General features: G+C 28.9%; 1 protein-coding gene across 1 annotated transcript in view; it reads right to left on the reverse strand.

The window, feature by feature from the left end:
* The window catches only part of LOC129971809 (dynein axonemal heavy chain 3-like), a 131,362-nt gene that overhangs the window by 56,001 nt on the left and 51,729 nt on the right, over window positions 1-23,632 (reverse strand). Inside the window, exons 38-51 of the mRNA XM_056085785.1 lie at window positions 20,657-20,842; window positions 18,461-18,687; window positions 18,259-18,369; window positions 16,714-16,809; window positions 16,511-16,638; window positions 16,066-16,190; window positions 12,749-12,934; window positions 12,423-12,590; window positions 10,745-10,878; window positions 7,730-7,856; window positions 5,798-5,956; window positions 4,591-4,758; window positions 3,017-3,234; window positions 1,557-1,764 (exon numbers count right to left, since the gene is read on the reverse strand). Coding sequence (XP_055941760.1) covers window positions 1,557-1,764; window positions 3,017-3,234; window positions 4,591-4,758; window positions 5,798-5,956; window positions 7,730-7,856; window positions 10,745-10,878; window positions 12,423-12,590; window positions 12,749-12,934; window positions 16,066-16,190; window positions 16,511-16,638; window positions 16,714-16,809; window positions 18,259-18,369; window positions 18,461-18,687; window positions 20,657-20,842 — 2,241 coding nt within the window. The remainder of the gene's footprint in view (window positions 1-1,556; window positions 1,765-3,016; window positions 3,235-4,590; window positions 4,759-5,797; window positions 5,957-7,729; window positions 7,857-10,744; window positions 10,879-12,422; window positions 12,591-12,748; window positions 12,935-16,065; window positions 16,191-16,510; window positions 16,639-16,713; window positions 16,810-18,258; window positions 18,370-18,460; window positions 18,688-20,656; window positions 20,843-23,632) is intronic.

The raw sequence follows: 23,632 nt of genomic DNA on the forward strand, positions 1-23,632 counted from the left end.
CAGAACTGCAATTTTTGTTAGAAAATCACATACCAAATTTGATACATTTAAGTCATTGTGTTCTTAAGTTATCATGTTCACATACTTCTGAAAGAACAGACCGACAGACAGTCAAACCTACAACCCTTACAAATTTTAAACCAAATCGAACTCTAGGCTAGATTAACTAAAGTTGGGTTTAACGTAAAATTGATAGCTGTTTGCACTATAGTTTTTAAATCTGTTGTTGTTGTTGTTTCTAATGGCACTTGTCATAGACAAGCCCACTGACTTTAGAAGTAAGTGATTTTAAGCCAAGGGTGCATCTCTTGTTTTTCAGTAGCGCCATATAGGACCAAGAGTACGACTTTGCTACATACACGTCACAACCCTTTTTACGAGGCGGACTTCATTCATGCATTTCATTTATTCATCCACAGATCGTAATTTAGACCTGAATCAGAGAACGATCAACCCTGATCCAGTTCCCCCAGTGGTATTACACTCGACATGGAGGACTTTGTGACCACGACAGATTTATACGTGTGAAAGACGTCGGACACACGAGGAATCTTCGGCCAGCGGGGTACGAACTCGCAAAACGAGGGACGCAAATCCAATGCCTTACCAACCAGATATTAAATCTATACACCGAATTTAACCCATTTTGCTCTTTTCGTTTTGTAGTTATTGTGTTAACTTTTCTTCATACAGCATTCAGACTTCTTTAATAATGACTGAGTGAATTTTACCGAAATTTGGATGAAATTTACAAATTAGGTGTAAAGACCATCTACTTTAAAACATTTTTGAGATATCTTTGTTACAAATGACAGATAAGTAGACCATAATGCCGAAAATATGCTTTTCGGACACAGGAAGGTCTAAAACACGGAAGATCCGTCAAAATCACGGATTCGATTTTTTTTTAACGATTACACTACTTTCTCACTACTTTTACGAGAATGTAAAAGCTAATGATTTTTTGTGAGCTTTTATGACATAATTATTTTTCTTATATAATTTTATTGGAATTTCCATAAATATTTCTTGCTGAATACACTAAGAAAGCCCTGAATTAGCAAATTGTTATGAATTTGGTTTGACTTTAATCTATGCATATATAACTTTATGCTGAATAACAATATAGTGAAACCTATGAATAAGGGTCATCCCAGGGCTAATGGAAATGTGACCACCTCCTGAAGGTAGCTATAGTTTCTAATCTCGAGAAAATGAAAACTGGTAAATGTTGAAGAACACTAAACCTGAAGATGCTTTGTTTAGTTTTAATTAATAATATTTTATGAATATTGAATGTGTGTAATATACAATTTCTTTTCTTGCTTACATTGTTTTTATTATATTTCGAACACTTCATTTTTATGATTTAAAATTTCTGCATAAATTCAGTGTCAACCTTAAATGCAACGACTACCTTTTTTTTGAACAATCATTAAATAAATTGCCTATCTGTTCACTATTATTTTTATGCCATTTTACCAAATTAATTTAAGAATTTTGATTAGTATTTTAATTTGTTAGTAAAGTATCAATCTATTGGTTTGAAAACTTACAGCTTTCAGGGCCTTTTTCTTTTCATTCAAGGTTTTCATCTGTATCGCAACTTCAGCCGTGGCTTCTTTTAACTTGATCTTTTTGGGTGCAACAACTTTATTTACTCGATTATAAACATCCATGGCAAGCACCCAACGGCACAAGCCTTCGCAGGCTACTGACACTTTCTTGATGACGGCAGGATCAAAATCAGGATTATTAGAATATCTAAAAAAAATCAGAAAATATTAAATGATGATGAATTATTTCAAAATTAAAAATACTATAATCTGGACTTAAATAATCATAAGCCTTTAACAAATTCAAAACTCATAATCATAAACACTAACATTTAAATTCATATCATGACTCTGACCACATCTTTTCATCTTAACACACCCACCCACGACCTGAAACGAATATGGTAGATGATCAACGTTATAGGAAACAAAATCAAAATTAAAATCATGTGCAGTTTCTACAAGACAAAAAAGAATTGATTTCCCCAGACGCAAGCCCTGAATAAATTTTTGTCTTGTTTCTCACTTAAGCCCTTCTCCAAGAAATATTCACTTAACCCTTTAAAGGGCCATTTTTTTCTAGTCATATTATGTTAAAATATTTTTAGGCATGAAATTAGAATAAGAAAAGGGATTCATTTAGCTTATTAGATAAATTTAATTTGATAAATTAATTTGGTTAATTAATAATTAAGTAACAAATCAAGACACATCATTTTGTGTGAGATAAAGAACTAAAGCATCTAAGTTTCTGTCTTTCTAAAAAAATTTGTCAGAACTGATGCCAACCTACATAATTTCGTACAAAGATTGATAAATTTGGTGGGAAGCATATTTCCCACGGCCCTAGAAAGGGTTAATAAAAATTCCTGAACTCATATTCCCCCTCGAACACTCCCTTTTTCGTTACTGTATCGTGTATAGTTAGTATTTTGTATACTATATGTAAATTTTAACATTTTTTTTTTCTTAATAAATTTTTTCGCGTATATCTATCTATTCAACAGACAGGGAATCCTAAAGATTCCCAGCTCGCGGATATTCTATGAAGAAAAGAAAATTATATAAAAGCATAGGAATCTATAAACTAATGATTTTTAAGAATGGAAATCTGCTTAATTTCTACGTATGAATGAATTTCAATGAAATTCTAGCAATTGCCATAAAGAAAAATATGTTATATATTAATTAAGTGGATTTGCTTCATTGAAAAGTATAAAAAGCTAGATATGCATTAATGTTTTTAATGTGTCTACACTAAAAACAAACAAATACTATTTCCAAACTATGTTCCAACAAATTTTGACAAGAATGAAAATAAGTGATCAAAGTTACACATTGAATAATTTGAGGTCATAAAGTTAGACAAATAGCAATACTTTTTTAAAAATTCAAACTCAAGTAAAATTCTTAACTATATAAAACAAAAACATAAAATAAAAATGAAACAAAGGACTTACTTTTGTCGAATTTTCTGAATAATAGGTTCAGGAATGTTATCTTTATCATAAGATTTTAAAGCATCTAAAAATTTCAAATCACCCAACATCTTCTGAGATGGTCCCCAATAATCTTCGATCATTTTACCAGACCCACTAGGATCAGGTTTTCGTTCTGGTTTTATGCCTCTCATTATACATATAGCTTCCATCACAAGTTTTACTCCAGGAGGAGGATTCTGCAAAAAAAAAAAAAAAAAAAAATGACAAACAAAAAAAGTTATACATTATTTCCTAGATAAGAGATTTGAATCACACACCTTTATTTTACAAATATTTCATTGATACATTAATTTGCATAAAAAGTATGTAAAACGCATTAATTGGAAAAAATTGCAAAAATATATCAGTTTTCAAATGTGTGATCAACAGTTTTTGATCTTGTAATGAAATTCATTGCTGTATTGAAAAAAGTGCAAATAAAAAAAAATTTATAAAAAAATAATGTAAAAATAAATGTAGGAATTTTAGTATATTAATAACAAGAATGAATAAAACCCCAGAAATGCTTGCTTATTTATTTGTAAAAAAATCAGTACATATATCAATATTTTTCTGCTAATACAAATTCATGATTTGGATGTGCATAAAATGATAAATTTTATTTATAAACCTTTTATGTTTTTGATCTCTTTTGCAGAAACAAAACGGTAATTAAAACACACACACACACACACACACACACACACACACACACACACACACACACACACACACACACACACACACACACACACACACACACACACACACACACACACACACACAATATCTTACATTTAATCACATATCCAATAAATATTACATATAAAATGAATAAAATATGCTATTAAACCAAAAAGAATTTTTTTCATATTTTTAAATTAAGGTCTTATCTCCTAATTCGCATAAAATTATGGACCATGGGTAAGGCCACAAATACCTTACATACCACTGGCAAATAATAATCACAAAATACAAATCTTTGGCGTGAACCCAGCATTTTTACAAAATTTATAGTGCAAATATATAACTTGAATGCATTTTTCTCGATAGAATAATATAACGAATTTCATTGATTTAAGTTATCTCGTCTACGAGATATTGCATTTTACATGTAAGCGAAAACACAGACAGTCAATCACTAGACGGATATGATTTAAAAGTTGACAAGAAATACCTTATATACTAAACTTATGTACCAAATTTTATTAATATAGCTCTTTGCTGTTTGGAGTTACCGAGTTCACTTGTAATCGGACAGCTAGACAGACTTCCTGTGAATGGATTTAATCCAAAAATGTGAATAAAAATCTACACATTTCAAAAGCAGACTATATATCAAATTTCAACCGTTAATGTTATAAGTTAAGTTAAAGCGTTTTTTTAATTATCTTGTTCATAAACAGACTGAATGCAAATAATGTGTCTTTCGATCCAAGGAGGTCTGAAACGTGGAGATTCGTCAAAATCTCACGTTCGAATATATTGACGATTCCTCTGTATTTCGTATAAGAGAAAGTAGAAAGCATATACATGATTTTAATCGAGCATACTTTCATAGCCTTGACAACAGTTATATCAGCAGGTTTCAATGTGTCTAAGGCAGCAACAGCAGCTTCCATTGCAGGGATGGCCTCAGCTAAATCTCTTTCACAATCATCTTTGATGGCCTGAGCATCGGCAGCTTTTCTGTTGGCAACAGCTTCCTCGGCTGCAACCAACTAGAATAGAAAGAATGCGTTAAGATTTTTCTTTTCTTTTTCATTCAGAGTAAAAAGAAATAATTAATAAAAAAAATCTGTAGTAAAAAAAATTAGTTTTAAGTGAAAAATTTCGTAATTACATAAATTTTTTTTCGTATTGTTTCTTCGCATTTTGAACTGTCTAATTAGCGTATCTAGGAACCCTCTATGAATTCAAGAATAATTATTAAAATTTAAAAATTTTCAATTGATATCAAGGAAAATATTATTATAAAATCGAGCCTGCAAGCGTTAGCGTTTAGATCCACAAAAATTCTAAAACGAAGTCAGAAGATAAAGCATATATTTACAGATTTACTTCCAAGAGAAAAAGCACGCATTTCTATATTTCAATTTACTAAATGAAATGAATGAACATATGGAACAAAATGGAATATTTTCATTAATAAAATTCATAAATCTGGCCATTATGAATGATTTATTTTGATGTTTCTGTAAGATCAGAAGACTTTTCTTCTTAGTAAAAAAATAATAGCATTTAATGTATAGTGATAATAGTATTTAATTTAAAAATTCTTTTCTATTACTAATAAATTGAGTTTCATAAAGCAATAAAATACTTTCAATTTCTATTTGATTTAACATTTTTAACAAACAGATATTTTATCTAGACAAAAAAGAAAAGGAAAAAAAGAAAACTTCTCTTAAGCTTCTTTTAAAGAAGAAAGTTTCAGATCAACAAATAAACATTTAGATTTATGACCGGTTATTGTCTTAATCAAACATATAAAAATAAATTTTTTTCAATTTTCAACATAAATGCTGATGATAACTTTTGAGTAAAAATACATAAATTTTTAAAAGCTTTGAATTACACGTTAATCTTACAATTGTCTAAAGAACTGTTTCAAAATTTAAGCATTGTGAAGCAGAAAATACTGGTTTAACGTAAAGGAAATAAAATGAGCCAATTTTAATTACATTATTAAAATTTAATTAAAATTAAATCATAAAAATAATGTAAGAATTATTTTTAAATAAATCATTTAGTATATACTTCTTTTTGTGATTCCACGTCAACTGTTTCTGATTCAATAACGACCATCAACTGTTCTATTTCTTGAGCTTTTTTCGTTAATTCCGGCTGAAGAGCAGTAATCTGATCTTGCATTATGGCAATCTGAGAAGATGCAAAGTCCAATTTTTCTAAGCCAACCTAGAAAAAACGCAGATTCTTATTTATTAAGAACACTTTTTAGATGAAAAATTCAATTGACACTGGTATAATTACAATAATAATAGTAATAAATATTTTAAAAATATATATATTTTTTTCCATTTATCAAAGTCCAGAAGAATGAAAGAAATCCTTGAGCATAGACAGTTAAAAAGGAACCAATATTAATAAAAATTGAAAAACAACAACAACAACACTACCGTTCTTTGAGCATTACATATTATTAGAGGATTTACAAAACTTAATCCTAATATATCTATACTGCAAAGGAGGACCAACAATATTTTATTCAATCTTATAAAACAATTTTTATATTTTAATGCAGTTTTTTTAATATTTTATGCAGAGTAAAATAGTCAGCGTTGAATATTTCGCACAATGTTTTGAATGTGTGTTTTACGAGAAGATTGCGTTTGTTCTCCCACATTGAGTTTAAATAACTTGTACATAGTGGAACATTCAATTTTTATAGATACGATACAAAAACAATTATAAAATAGTTATGCTAATTTTATGACTGTTGATGCTGGTTCATATCACTTTATTTCGCCAACAAATATGCATCAAGACCGCGAGACAATTTCCTTGAGTAATATTTGTTGTTGTTGTTACTTATGACACTTGCCATGGACAAGCCCGCTGCTACGAAGACAGCGATTTTAAGCCGGTGGGAGAGCGTCTCTTGTTTTTATAGTAGCGCCATCTAGGGCCAAGAGAACGACTTAGCTATACACACATCACAGCCCTTTTTACGGGGCGGACTTCATTCACACATTTCATTCATTCATCCACAGATCGTAATTTAGATCTCAATCAGAGAACGATCACCCATGATCCAGTACCCCCAGTGGTATTACTCTCGACATGGAGGACTTTGTGATCACGACAGATTTAACGCGCGTCAGCCACCAAGCACGCGGGGAATCTTCGGCCGGCGGGGTTCGAACTCGCAACCAAAGGGAAGCGAATCCAACTCTCTACCGGCCCAAGAGTAATATTTATATTAGTGAATGCTGACAAAATCATTTCATTCTTAAACCCCCCCCCCACTCCATCATTTTTTTTAACATTTTTTTGAAATTCATAGCATAAAAATTTAGCATTCTTAATATTTTTTTCTTTTTTATGTTTTAAGTAAGAGTTTATTAGTGTTATTCGTGCTATGAGTTATTTAAATAAAAAAAAAATCTTTTTAATATACCACGTTTTAAATTGGACAAAAATGTATAGAATATTTTCTTCTAGCTCCATAAAGATTCCTAATTCCATTAACCTGAAAATTTGCGATTGTGAATTTTAAAAATTCACAATCACAATTTTAAAAATTCACAATCACAAATGGTACTAGGAATCTTTATAGAGTAGAAAAATTATTTTATATTTTTAGGTCATTTAAAAAAAAATGTGATATATTATTTAAAAAAAAAAAAAAATCCTTTCTACATTTTAGTTTGAAAAGGTTTTTGCGAAACTTTGCAATCAGTTTTAAACTAGCTACCCATAAATTAATTTAACCACTTGCTTTGTCATGGGTTATATGAAAGTTTTTACTGAATTGCAAAATTTGTACTGATCCAACAAACAGACAAATAAGGGAGCAAGTGAATATAGCACTGTCATCTAGTTCTGTGCCATGTTTCAAGTCTCTAACTTATCGAGAAGTTAGTTTAAAATCGATTGCAACATTCGTACTGAACAGACAGAACAAAAAGTGAGTTGATAAAAACGTATTTATAAAACATTTATACTCACAACATATCGATTTTTTTGGTTCAGCAAATCACCTTGTTTTTTAGACAACAAATCTTTAAAAGTAAGAATAAGTCCGAGATAAGATGTTGGAGTAACATAATTCTTTCTTTGCAATTCAAAATAGTATCTAAAATAAATAAAAGAAAGGATAAAATGATGTATGCAAGTGAGATTAATTTCTTTTGTTCCCTGCGACACTGGTATTTATGAAAATTGTTTAAGTAGGAAAAAAATGCCAAAGTTTGCAGGAAAAAAAATGGCACAAAATTGAAAATAGTTTATAAAAATTATATATCATCACATAACTCGATAAAAATCAAATAATTTAAAAAAAAGGCTTTCTTTAGATTTATAACCATTGAAAAAAAATTCAGAAATGCATACATTCAAAATAAATAATAAAAAAAATATTTTCAAAATATTTGACAAATAATAAATTAAAGAAAAACAGTTTAGCCATATAAACGCAAGAATAAAATGAAATTTCTGTAATAGATGCTACCATTTATAAAACACTTTGTCATTTAATTTTTATTAATTTATTTAGTTTTTCTTATAGATATCAAATCATTTGAAAGACATTTTCAAAAAAAAAAAAAAAAATACTTAAGCACACATAAAGGGCTATTATTGCAGTAGAACAGCGATGCATGTGCACTTAGTGATCTTTATGAATTATTGATATATAACGTAATTATTCAAAATGAATTCATTTTTATGTACGATTCATATTTACTTACTTGTTCCTTCACATAAGTATTTCATTTTCATTTTAATCTAAGTTTTTCTTTCTTTTATTATTTTCTTTTCTTTATCTATAACTTTCACTATTAAAATTGTATTTCAAACATTATTTAAAAACATTTGAGACATTTTGTCTCTAAATAACTAATTGTCATTAATCAGCAGTTGGTTCACTGGGGATATTGATAATATTTAATTTCAACTAAATCGTTTAGAAATACTGGCATGCCCATGACTCGGTCAAAATGTCAGACATTATACTCGTATTATTTTGATTCTCTTACATATGTTCGATATAAGCTTAAAGTAATTTCTAATGGCGACCAGTCTCATGACATCAAAGAACTATTAAACCGCAAAGGTAAGCTTTATCTACTAAATTTTGCGATATTGCAAAGTTTTATTCATCTTATAAATTATTAGACATGCATTGAAAAGTAATTTTCTTCTTTAGCTTTCAAAAACAGTAAGAAAATCATGTGATTAAATATTTGATGAAACAATGAAAAAGGTTTGAGTTTCAGGGTATCAATGTGGAAAATTAGGTGGGGGGGGGAAGAAAAGAAATTTAGGAAAACTTTGCATGACTTATTAAATTGTCATCATTAAAAAGACAATCTTAAATTTTGAAGCGGTGTAAAATTCAGTTTTGTAGAATAATATTTTAGAAAGTTTTCCTGGAAAAAAGCCAAATTCAGTCTAATTTTTAATTAAAACTTTTTTAAAGCACTCCGAGATACACATTTCCATCTTCCACATAATATATATGCTCCAAATTCAGTAGCTACAAGATCAAATTTTCAGGCTTGTAGAGCACCAATTCAAACTCATGCATATTCCCCTTCATTATTAGTAGAGATAAAGCTGATTATGTGCATGTTTTGCATATGTTGACATTTTACAGGCCAAAGTGTTTGACTTAGAGTCACCAAATGTGGCACATTTTTAATTAGGAGGATGAGAATGTGCATCTTAGAATGCTTCCTTTCATATTTTATTTAATTAAAAATGAAATTTTGATTTTTCCCACTATAACTTCTGAAAAACGATTTTACATCGTCTTAAGATTTTTTAAAAAAATCTTTTCAATGATACCAATTTTTTATCATTTAATTTCTTTTCCTATTTTTAATGAGTTTTAAAAAATATTTTAAGCGCACCTTATAACAATATGTTTCATTGTTAAAGTAGAGCTTAAACTGTTTACATTATTGCTACTAATGTTTTATCCCCTGGCTTTTTTCCCATTGGCGATGATGTTGGTAGGCAGTTATGGTTTATTTTCCCATAATCAGTAGTTTCTATTATAAATTTTTATTACTATTAAAGTGTGTACTATTTAATGTACATATTATTTTAAAGTATGTACTATATTGTACTATTTAAAGTAAGCTTTTATAAACTTTAAAAAAAATTTTGTATTTACAATTAGGGTTTAACCTCATAAGTAAACAATGAAAGTTTTTTTTTTTTTTTTTTTTTTTTTACATTTTTAAACACTTTTTCATTCTTATCTATTATAATTTTATATATTTTCACCTTATGAGTAGTTTCTATTTAAAGTATGTTTTAATACTTTTTGAAATTTGTTCTATTTTCTATTAAGGTTTAATATTATAAATTATAGATTTTTTTTAAATGTGAGTTCATTTTTAAACACTGCTTCACTCTAATGAATTATATTTGACTGGATATATAAAAATATACTATCCTTCTCATAAGTTGAAAATTGCTTTTCTGTTCTAGCTAACTAAATGTTATGTTGAACCAGAAAATTTTTAAAGAATAATCCTCTGAGTTATTACTTAAGTTGTTGAAAATATTCTATATTATATTATGCATAAAATCTCAAAGCTGAATGATTCTAATATTTGTTCTTATATTTTAAATAAAGGAAAGAATTATTATTATTCTAATAAAATGTCCTTAGTTTCATTATGACAGTTTAAATATTATTTGAAGCCTAACTTTTCAATTTTTCCAATTAATGTTTCCATTTTAGAGGGACGCATTGTTCAATGTATAGTAAATATAAGGCATTTTAAATAGTATATGCTACAAGTCTAAAAAATTTTTAATTTAAAAATACTTTATTAAGGAAGCCATCAAGAGCAAGCTACAGAAAATATTTAACTTAAATCTTAGCAATTATTAATTCTGGCGAACCAGTTGGTCACAAAAGGCGACTAGTACAGAAATAAGAGAGTAAGGTTAAATATTTTAAATGACAACAAATAAACTGCAAACCGGCTAAAAAATTGAGTAATTTACCTCTCTGACATGTTATACACACTCTGATGGAAATGTTTACACATCTTAACGCAAGATAGACGAACATTAGGTTCGATATCAGAGCTTTGCAAGAATTTGTTAGCAACCATTTCTAAAGCGTCATCTGGCCAAGTCTATTAAAAGAAAATAAAATTTAAAAAAAAAACTTTATCGATTATGAATGAATTACATAAAATGAATACATAATACATAAAATGAATACATAATACATAAAATGAATACAAATACAAAAAAATGAATTAAAACAAACAATTAATTACAAAATATATTCTTATTCAATAAAACATCTTCTGCTATTTATTGAATGGCGCATTACAAATAATGATGTAGTGGTAATTTAGGATTACCAGAATGCTCCGAGTCTAGTAATACTGTAGTGGAGGAGAACAGAAAGAGGCAGATAAACAATGGGTTATTTTATAGCAATTTTTTCAATTAAAATACATATTGATTTTATTTGATATTGAAATCATGAAGTAATAAAATGTCAACTATAATTATTATGCAATTAATATTTGATATTTTATTTTTTATATAACTTTAACACAATGCATATTACAGTTCATTGTATGAATATAATAAAAATGTTAATGAACGATTTCTTAAAATTTATATTAAAATTCAAATTATATCGAATTTAGGTAAATGCAACATCATAGTACAGATAGTGCAGATATGACAGCTAGATGATTGAGTTTATCTCGATGAAATGAATAAATTTGATAAAAGAGCCTACAAATGGCAATGCAATAGTATTAAAATTACAACAAGAATTTAAGATCGCTAATCTAAACAAGTGGAAGTGGTCTCTCCAAAACTGTCTCGCATACTCTCTAATAAGCTTTTTATCCCAATGAACGCCTTGCATGGCATTGGTGCGCAATTGTTACGCCTTTTAACAACCTTTAGTATGAAGTTAGCAATTGGCGATAATTGTGATCCTTGGCGAGCATTTTGGCGATTAATCCCTGGATTAATCGCCAAAATGCCCTGGATTAATCGCCATGCGAAAGAATGACCAAAAGTATCCAAAAAATCGAATTTGGGCTTCAGACGCATTCTTTCCAACCAATTGAAATAAAATTTTGACATAAAATTAAATTTAAATCCAATTCCAAATTTTATTCATTTAAGTCATTACATTTTTGGAATTATCGCTTTTACATGTTTCTGAAAGTACAGACCGACAGATGGTCAACCCCTTGTTAGATTTGGCTCAAAATTTGAAAGGTGTCCAGACTTATACATATTAATTCTGTTTATCGAATTTTATCTAATTAGCTCTATTCATTTTGTAGCAATCGTGTTAACTTATAATAGAACAGTCGGACAGACAGACTTCTTCGGTACGGAATTTGCTTAAAATTTGGTTTTAAGCCTGTTTTAACCAAATTACATTAATCTAGTTCAAAGTATTTTTTTTTATTACATACAGACGGGTTTATTTTAAAATTGTGTTTTTCGAACTCATGAAGGTTTAAAACGTGGAGATTCGTCAAATCTCGAGTTTGAATTTTTTGACGATTTCTATACTTTACTTTGCACAACTATCTATCTATACTTTGCACAACAGAAAGTTAAAATTATTACAAAAGCCCATGTAATGATTAAAAAAAAAAAACCTGACAAAATATGTTACATAGTAAGTTGCTGTTACCTGGAACCAATCAATTGTGCAACAATTTATTAAAGATGGAAACATTCTCAATCTATTTCGAAGAGCTCCTCCGATAGGACTCATCGCAAGAATAAGATGCAAATTTTGACGAACTCTTTCAATAAAAAAGTTGTAAAGAGAAAGAGGAGTTGTATCAATTTTTTTACCCTGAAAAGAAAGAAAAAAATTATTACCTGACAGGATAAATCACACCTTATGACACATTAAGAAATTTAATATTACAATTTAAATGAAATTAGGGTAAAAATGATAAAATCTCAGACAGAAAATACATTTAAATAGTTTCAATAATAATATTATCTTACGCTATCTCTAGCAGCTCCCTGCATTTTCTCTAGGATTTCAGCTCTTTCATCTGCAGCATACAGGTTAGGTACATCACCAGTGTTTAAAATCATATTTATGTCTTCTACGAAGGATTCATCCTTAATTTGGTTGTCATTGAACAAAAACACTGTAGCTTTTCCATCGGCTCCAGCTTTTCTTAATACCTGTTAAAAAATTTAAAAATAAAAGTTAAAATTTAAATTTGCTAAATTTAAAAATAAAAGCAGGGGATCTTCAATAGTTTTCATATGCAGGAAAATATACAATGTGTCATAAAAAAGAAGAACACACTTTTATTTCCTTAACCCATTAAACGCCAAAACTCAAAATCATTATTTGTTTTCGATGCAAACAATACATTATTTTGACCACTTATAATAGTAATTTAATGTAAAAATAAGGAAATTGCATTTAAGTTTTAAAATATAGGGTGTTGCGTTGGCGCAACGTCAGCGGAAAAGAAGTACGAATGTTGATCGTTATCACCGAGCACTACGCCGCATTTTCTTCACGTTTTAAAAATTAGAAATTTTTGTAAGCTTATTAAATGGTGTAAAATAGTCAAAACACTTCGTTGAAGATTTTAATTTATTAAAAACTAACAAATAAATGTAGTTGACAAGCTTATTATGTAAGAATAAGGTGATATAAATTTCAAGTATGATATGCTTCATGCAATTGTGGTGTAAAGCAACTTCACAAACATTGCAGCGATAAATAGTTTGGCTGTGGCAATACTTGCAACGTAGTCTTCTACTGTCTGTAGACTTAACAACAAAATGTCTTTCGGATATTGGTTTTGTAAGGCTGAATTTGCTCGGACGTCCTGTAGCTAATCTTTTCTTATTTATCTCACTATCCAAGGGCGCCTGTAACAGATGAAGCACGACCTCTCGTCTACAACAGTGACTTTTTACTTCCTTCTTCAGAAAGTCTTAATATTCCCCAAGCATTTGTTAGTTCAGCATCGATAAAATCTGAAAATATCGGCAACCACCATCTTTTGCCACGGACCCTAATTCTGTAATTGGAAACAAAATTGTCACACAAATCTACAACATCTATTTTCTGATTATATTGCTGCTCAATGCAGTGAGGTTGGGCTACTAATATTTTCTTCTTCTAATTTTTAGAGTATCGAGAAACATTTTTTAGTGGTTCAGTTTTTCCAAACGTTGACCCTATTGTCACAACTGAGTTGTCGTTCCACCGAACAACAAATATCTTTTTGTTTTCTTCATACTAAAAAAAAAAAAAAAAAAAAAAGATTGAAAATATTTGCACTAGTTTTATCTTCTATAATTTGTTTGATACGATCAATTGAAGCTTTTTCTTCATTTTTTGGTTGAGGACTATCAATTGGTTCCTTTCTTGTCCATCGTAATTCTTCCTTTTTCCGGTTTTTTGTTTTGTTTTGTTTTTTTAGCAAAACTTTTGGGAGGATCTAACTTCTTCTTTACATGAACTTCGACTTCCCCTGCAGTATCTCTAGATAAAACTTCATTATCGTTATTTAAAATATTTTCATTACCTTCTTCTTCATCACTAGCATCCTTTGTTTCTGGAGATAAGACAACAATATCGTCTCATCTGCATCTTCGTCATCGGAATTTTGTTCGAAAATTTTTTCCAAAGCTTCTTTTAACGTAAGATATCTTGTTCTACGCATTTTAAACCACAGAGGATAAAAAAGTAGCTACTAATAAGACGCACAGTACTGAAATGAAATCTTTCAAGAAGGATAACAGTCTACCCCCTTTCCGCTGACGTTGCGCGAACGCAACACCTGTTTTTACTTTCCCCACAGAAACACCTGTTTTGTGTAATGTACTAACAAAGAGTGACCTTGGCTAATGTATTTCACAGCCAAACCCCAATTTGTTTTTAATTTTTATTTTTTCTAAAAAAAAAATGAGTTTGAAAATTTGAACAAAAAAAAAATGCTTAAAGTAAAACATCCATTATTAGGTGTAAAATAATTTATTTAAGTCAATTTCTTCACTGATTTGTTAGTAGTGCTATTCTTTAACATAAAACTGTAATTTATTCAAAAATTTGTTTCATCGTTATTTTTTTATATTTATTTATATTGACCGTTGCGTCAACGCAACACCAGCAGTTGATGGGTTAAATATTATTCTAAATATATATCTAGACATATACTTCAGTTTACAAAGTTTCATTAAATGAAATGCACAATTGTTTAAAAATTCTGCGGTAACTGATAATGGAAAAGTTAAAAAAGTTTTATATTTTTATGTGTTTACAATAGTGTAAATGTATCAATTGGTAAAATGCTTCTCTTACGTTCATTTAGGCTCATACACACTTTTGTATTTCTATCTATGAAATTTATATAGTTATGATTATTTTTAAATTTAGAAATACTTATCTAGATATGATTATTTTATAATTTAGAAATACTGATTATACTTAAATTTAGAAATAAAAATATAAAATATTTTTAAATAAATTTAAAAATATTTTTTAAATAGAAAATAAATACATAATATATAAATTATTTTTAAATTTAGATAATTAGATGAAAATATCTATATCAGAAATGCAAATCTATCAAACACAGAAGAATTGTCATGTGTAAATATTTGCTTAGTAGCACATCATCTGAATACCATGACTTAAAAGAAATTTATCAGTCATTCATAATATTGTTCATTTTGATTGATGGCCAGTTACAACATCGACTTATCACAGAAAGTGAACATTCAAGATATCTCAGAAAAACACTGGAATGCCGAGCAAGAAAATAAAATTATTTGCTCACACTATATATATAAAGGAACGTTAAGATATACTGACGATTGATGCTGTATGTAATCATAACACCAACCTAGTAATAGAAGAATAAAAACATCGTTTCCTGAATTCCTAGCATTCTTATAGTGTGTGAGTAGTTTAGCGATTACAAACTACAGGACTTTCTACTTAAAATTACTTTTACTTTCCTGGAGAAGAATAAGGAGGATAAGGCGTTTTGTATATGATGCAGACTATATTTTGTATATGATGTAAACTATATTTTTTCAATCAAGCTTTCAGTGCAAATGGCAGCTTTTATTTTTAGCCATTTGTTTTTAAAATTGCACAGTATTTCTAAATCACTGTTCATATGCGGGAAGTGATAGAGAATCGCAATAGTTGGAGAATCACTTGTTCCAAAATAGATTTCCCAAAATATCCATCTAATACATTTAAATAACAGAGGCTGCTAAATAATTATCAAAATTAAAAGTAATTATTTAAGAAAAAAAATTATATATTGCTTTTTACAAACCTTTTTAATATCATCTCGCCACTCAACAATAGTATAATTTTTAGTTATTTCGATTTGAAAAGTTTCAAAACCAGCCATAAAAGTAGCAAGTTTAGCAGCACTTTGCCGTCCACTTCCACCAATACCTGCAAGGGGTAAAAAAAAAAAAAAAAAAAAAAAAATGCCAAGGAATTTAGTCAAATATATATATATATATTTTTTTTTTTTGAAAAATATAAAAGAAAAAGAAAATGTATGGGTATTTCTCAGATTAATTAGTTTTTGTAGCAGAAATAGTTTAAAAGCAGTAGACAGTAATAGTAATAGCAGAAATATTTTAAATTAAAAGCCAATAGATTTCACTATTAAGATTAATAACCAGTATAGATATTTGGTTTTTATTTTTTTAAAAATAATGAGAAATGTATATTACGAATATATTTTAATTATAAGAAAATGTTTTTACCAACAAGTAGAACATGTCCATTGTCTTGCTTAAGAACACGAGAAATACGGGAAATGTGTTCTATAGCAAACTTGAACAAAACTAAGTGCATTGGTGTCTTTGTCAGTTGATTGTAATCATCCAAATACCTGAATATAATAAAAGAAATATAAGAAATTGTACATATTCCATTTAAGATTTTATTATAATGAAAATATAAATACCCATTCATCACTTCAGAGAGTTTATCTAAATCTTCCACTTCATCATATGCTTTTTCTTCGTCATCTGGAACCATGTAATCACCAAAGAACAAATTTCTGTTGAAAACATTATTATAATTATTTAAGATTTTCATTTGGAAAAAAGTGCACTATAGCAAAAAGTTTTAAAAGAATTATGTAAACATGTTATTTATTTATTAAATTCTTTGAGATAAGAATTGGCATGTGCGTGATCTTAGGAAACACTTGTTTCTAATCAGTTTATACGCATTTTTATTATTTTTGCACTCAGTTGAGAAGATTTTAATATTTTCTAACCTGCCAAGACTACCTCCATTGACATTTTCTCGCTGCACATCCCCAATAACAGCAGAGTTATATCAAGTCTATAAAATTGTGCAAACTGAAGAAGTCAAATATTAACAATAAATTTTCAATTAGACTCTGACCGGAGAAGCCCAGACAAATAAGAATGTGATTAGGTGAAGCCTTTTCAGTAAAACACTTAGGGAATCTTCAAATCGCTTAGAACCCTTTGAATATTTTACAATTCTAAAGTGCCCATTGAGAAAGCGAGTAAGAGCAGTCTAATCCTGCCTACTACAATAAAGAGTCAATGAGCTCCCTGGACGATTACTCTTATACCAATGATGAACTAGTGAGACAATCCAAGTGGTTTTATTTTGGCTTTTAGCTCTCGAGAAAATTTACATGTAGGTAAGAGTTTTAGTAGGCACAGAGGCATCACTAGCTCCGACTTTAGCCAGCGTGTTTGCAATCTCATTACCATTGGTGCCAACATGATAGAATATCCATTGTAGGTGGATATGATGAGAAAAGAAAAGGCCTTTTAGGTTTTTCATACAAGTTATAGTTCTTTTAATACATGTTTTACAATAATAAAATTGCGAAGTAAGTTCATATTTAAGGTATTTACAGAGAGTTTAAATTTGTATTGTATAAAGCGTACAAGCAGAGATGTAATAATTACAAAACGGGATAAAATAATAATAATAATAAAATAATAACATTTAATTTGAAATTATTATGTATCAAAAGGGGGAAAAATCAGTCATATGCTTATAATAGTTCATTAAATTTTCAAAAGCTTTTGAGTTTTTTTAATGTGAACACGTTTTTATGGTGCATGTTTATTTTTATGGCCGCCGCGATAAATTGTTAAAAATGCAAATTGCCGCCAACCATCATGGCAGAATAATGACAACTTATGTTTAACGGAGTTTGACGATTTTGGCTTAATCTAAAAATCGCCAAGTAAACATAAAAATACAATCATCTTGCCATCTTAAGTACAATGGAGTTTGACGACTTTGGTGCAATCTGAAAATCACGGAGTAAACTGTTTATCTGGGCATTCTCAGCATACTTGGAAAATCGCCAGGTAAATCCAGGAACCATCATTTACAACAAATATCGATTTGTTGATGAATACACAGATTTAAAAAGTGTAAAAATAGATCAAGCACAATTTTTAAGTAGAAATTATAGCAAGAAACTTTCATTTACTAAAGATATAATACTTACCTAATGTCGGAATCTTTCAAAGAGCCTTGAGTAAGGTGAGCCAAAAGTTTATCCATTGGTTGTTTGAACTGCTCGACTGTTGTATTAGACACCATTTCAAAAAATGCTTCTCTGGAGAGTAAGTAAAAAAAGCGTAATAGAATTGGTTACATATTTATTTTAATTCGATAATTTTACTTCTTCCAGAACTAGAACGACATACCTATCATCATCATCGATTAAACGATCGTAGAAAACACGATACACTTCATGAATCCACAGTCGAGCTAATTTATTTCCATCCTTCAAATGAGTCCTTGGCATCAGAAGTACGCCACAAATAACTCGTGCGAAGTCTCTGAGGTTGAACACATAATGGCTTTTAGCTGGTGTGGGCAAAAAATTAGCAATAGCAGCAGTGTAGATGTCTTTTGTTGCATTGACAACGATCTGTTAATTATAAAAATAATACCATAAGATCTTATTGTATGATATTATATGATCTTATTACATTGATTGTACATGATCTTGTTATATTAATTGTATATGATCTTATTATATTAATTGTATATGATCTTATTATATTCATTGTATAGGATTTTATACAAGATCATGTACAATCAATGTTATGATCTTATGATTATTACGATCTTGCGTAAGATCGTCAATTATATACTAATATTTAATTCAATGATTTCTGCAAATTAAAAATAAATATCCCCCCCCCAAAAAAACACACACACACACACACACCTTAGACAAGAAAAGAAAGGTTGATCGTATTTGAGCATTGATCGATTTTTATATATGACTGTTTAACTAAAGAAAAAAAAAAAAAAAAGGCCAGGTTAAAAAATGAAATAAATTTTTTTTTCAATAATTTTTTTCTTTATCTGTTTGATTAAAAAAAAGAATCAGGTTAAAAAATGAAATAAATTGTGTTTTTTTAAATAATTTAACCTTTTTTCAGTTTTACATATCAAATAAAAATAAATAAATAAAATTCTATCGACGGACAATCAATTAAACACAGAGGTCATGTAAAATCACTGTTAAGATGACTAGACATGATACATTTGATATAGTCGATTCCAGATGGTGTGTCTATAAAAAAAACTACTATATGCTGTATATTATCTAAAAAGTTGTAATATACTCTATATAATATGCACACAAACTTTAAAGATTATATAATTTAAAAAAAAAAGAGTATTCGAAGGTTGGGGAAAATTTAATGTTGATGGTTGGCAATTATGGAAGCTTTCAACAAAGACTTGCAATAATATTTCCTTTCATTTCCTACAAAACGAATTTACTATACCTTGAAAATATGAATTGTAATCTGTATTTAAAATAAAGACATACGGCTTATAATGGCGCAGTTTAATCCCAAACGCTTTATTCATAGCAGATTTGATATATATGATTATTTATTATATAATCTATTAAAAGTTTATCCTTTATATATTGTTTCATTTGTAATTTTGTAATTAATATACATTTAAATTTGTAAAAATACATATTTTATAAACTATAAGATATTAGAGTTACAATGCATGATTATACTGAATTATTTAAATTCTTATTAAATAATGTAAAGTAATTTTTAAAAAAATGATTAAATATTAATTATTCCTAAATTGATTATGCTAATTTTAGTTGACATGTATTTTAAAATAATAATTTTTAACATCATATTGTTTGAAATTTATTATTTGCTTATAATCTTTCCTAATTTTCAAATGTTATTGAAAAAAAAATCCCTAAATAATAAATTGTGATGAATTTTTCAAGAATTTTATTGCTTTTATTTTTAAATAAATAATTTTAAAATAAATAAAAAAAAACATATATAAATCATAAAGTTATTAAAATTAAAAAAAAATCACTGAAAGAAATCATTAAATGTTTATTCATATAAAATGTGCTAAAATATGAAACTTTATTAAAGGAAGAGCCCCATGATGAGGGACACAAAATGCCTAAATCTCCCATGGGTTTTCGGTGTTGAAGAGGATGGTCATCTGCTGTAAATAGAGATAACTTTCGTGGAGTTAGTGAATGATATTATGATTTAGAAATTATTCTACTTGCTTCCAATTTAAATGATGATTAAGAAGAATATGAAGAAGTTATTCCACTTTCCATTAAATACGAAATAGACTCTACTAGACTGATTCTCGTTATGAATATAGGTAAAATATTCTATTAGATTTATATTGAATTTTCTACTAAAAATCAATAACTTAATTGTAATATAGTTGCATATTTAGTATGGTATTTAATGTTTCACAATATTTAATATTCTATAATATTATGTAAATACTGCAGAATGTTATAATTATTGTACAGTAATTTATATTAAAGAATGAATCTTGTTACTTATTTAAAAGTGAGGGACACAGAAAAAATACTTTACTTTGCCAAGTCTTTGTATAGTTGGATCATAGCCCTTGTGGAATTGCCAATTAACAATTGATGTGAAAACATGACAAAGTGTTGCATCGTCAAATGAATCTATGCCCATAATATTTAAATGTCGAACAAAACGTGAAGTGATGTCGTTTCTTCCACCACCAGGAGGTCCCATACCAGTCACAAGAATCTGAAATATATTTTGAGGCCTCTAAAATAATTTTAAGAAATATATAAAAATAGTATATTTCTTGGTATATGAATATTTAAGAAAATAATATTATATTAATATTTAGAAGAACAGCTTGATAAAAAGGATTTTCTAATGATTGACATGATGACAAAATGGTTATTTTCTCCTACAAGAATAAAAAAGGATGATTTACATTTATTTTAATTTGTGGGAAAGGGGAAAGATAATTAAATATTGAAGTATGAATTGCTGTTTTCAATACATTTTATTTTAAAGTAATCAAAACAATGATTTATTGATTCATTATTATCTTATAGCTCAGTTTTTTTATCATCATTTTTTGCAGGAATTAAAAAAAAGGAAAATATTTTTACTGAACTACTTGGATTTTAAATGGACTAGAAATATGTTATTAGTAATAAAAAGGCACTTGCTCATTTTTACTGCCTTGTTTACTTAATGATTTTCAAATTCTGCAAAGATTGCTAAACTTCATTATAAGATGCCAGGATTTTATCACGACAGTTATATTACTGGGTTTACTTGGCAATTTTCAGAACATGCTAAAAACGCCACACTCCATTATACATGAGATGCTAAGATGATCGGCGATTGTCTGCATTTTTTAGTGATTTATTGTGGTGGTAGTAATAATAAATAAGTAATAATAGAAATTTGCCATATAATATGTCATGTGATCATGAAAAGATGAATTTTCCTCTGTCTTAAAAAGTAACCTATATCAAATATTTACCAGTCTCCAATAATTAAACAGAAATTGTGCCATATAGCCATCAGCAGATATTAGCAGTTATCTAGGATATACAGGCAGCATGTGTTTTTTTCTATAGAAAGCCCAATTCTCTACTATCGAGTTCTAAAGAATGATTTAATTTTAGCTTATTATTTTAAAAATCTGATTATTCAATGCACAAATTTATCATTTGAACTCAAACCTATATAAATGACAAAGTTTTTTTTTTCAAATTTAGTTTTTTCAAGATTAAATTGAAGGTTAAGTCAAAGGAGCCTTAGAAAATTAAGAACCATCACAAATGAATACTATCGTATGAAAATAAAAATACATAAATGCAATATACACGACTGGCTAAAGTAGTTTTCTTTAATTATTACTTAAATAATCCTAAACAGTTACAGATAGTTATCAAAATAATAGAAGTACCACAAATGGATAAAAGAATATTTATTAATAAAACGTAGGGCCATCATTGGCATGTAATACATTGGATTCGCCTGAGAATCAAATCATACAAGAGCTGAATAGTATTTAAAGGAATATTGTACCATTTTTCAGGGAGATAGTCTAAAAGTTCTAGGAGAGATAACGGTGGAGTGGACTAAAGGCTCTATAAAGATCATAATGGTTCCATTATACTGAAGAGAGGGGATTGTATGGGACAAAGTAGATGTTTCACTTCAGCTTCATGTTCATCAAACCACAACTGGACAAGCCTTGCTGCATGAATAGGAACATTATCACAATGGAAAATTCCATCTCTTACTGAAAAAAAAGTTTGCATTAAAGGATGGACTTGGTCAGCTAAAGTTTCTCTATACTTCTCCCCATAATCCTTCCTTTCAAGGTTACGATTCAGCCAGTAGAAAACCATGACATTGCTGGTCGTGGTAGAACTGCCTTATCATGGCAGATCCACCACTATGTCTGATAGTTGGAAGGAGACAGTCACAATTGCATGCTTGCGCAAGTGTCCTCCAAACGTATTCTATGATGATTCTATGATTCTATTCTAAGATGGGGAAAAGTGCGAGAGATGAATTGTCTAATCATATAACTGTCACCCACTTATCATTTGACTAGTTTTTGTGATTATGGTACTACTGTAGACGACTTTCATTAATAACTATAGCAGTGGTTTGGGAACTGCTTCTCTGCCATAAATGTTTTGTTTATAAAAGGTCCTCCTAATTGTATTCATTGATATGGGAGAATCGAGATGCTGATTGATTTCAACGATTTCTTTAGATGCTGTTTTCTTTTTAGACATTACAATCTGCTTCGATACCTATCTGTCTGTTACTCAAACTTTTCCATCCATCCACTATTTTGTTTTGCTTACCTTGCTATCATGACTTCAGACACTGTACCTTTAGAATCGCCTAAAAGATGGGGTTACATTCTTAATTGCTCCAGCTAGTAAGGTTTCTTACAATTTTCCCTCTTTGAAAGTTTGATATTACGCTTTTGGCAAAAATCAAAGACGAATGCAATTTCAATAAAACTACCGCATATTACCACGATATATATTTTCTATATTAAAAAAATTGGTTGCTTGAATTATATTTTAATGCTTGCAGAGTACATTCTTAAATGCTACTTTTATTCAGAAGTCTTCCCATTATTTTGATAACCACCAGTATACAATATGACTCCATAAAAATAATTTAATAGTTTATATATTTTATATTTAACTACATATGAATCAAATGCATGCGTCCTGGCATAGGCGTAGCGCATCTTCTCCGTGTTCTGGGCGTCCCAGGTTCGAATCTCGGTTCGGCATGGCTGTTCTTCCTCTGTATTCTATCTGTGAGGTGTGTGAATGTGCTCCCCTGTAAAAAGGGGTTGTGCAAGCGAATGTGTGTGTGTGTTTCATGAGCTAGAAGTCAAACTTCTGCCCTCGGGTGCTCAAGGGTCTTTACCCTCAAAAGCTACTGCACCCCCTTTCCGTGGTAACGCGGACACGACATCATCATCATATGAATCGAATATTTTCTTAAGAAGACAAAGTAATTTGTACTGAAAAA

Source organism: Argiope bruennichi, chromosome 6 (assembly GCF_947563725.1).
Source record: "Argiope bruennichi chromosome 6, qqArgBrue1.1, whole genome shotgun sequence".
Classification (NCBI taxonomy): Eukaryota; Metazoa; Arthropoda; class Arachnida; order Araneae; family Araneidae; genus Argiope; species Argiope bruennichi.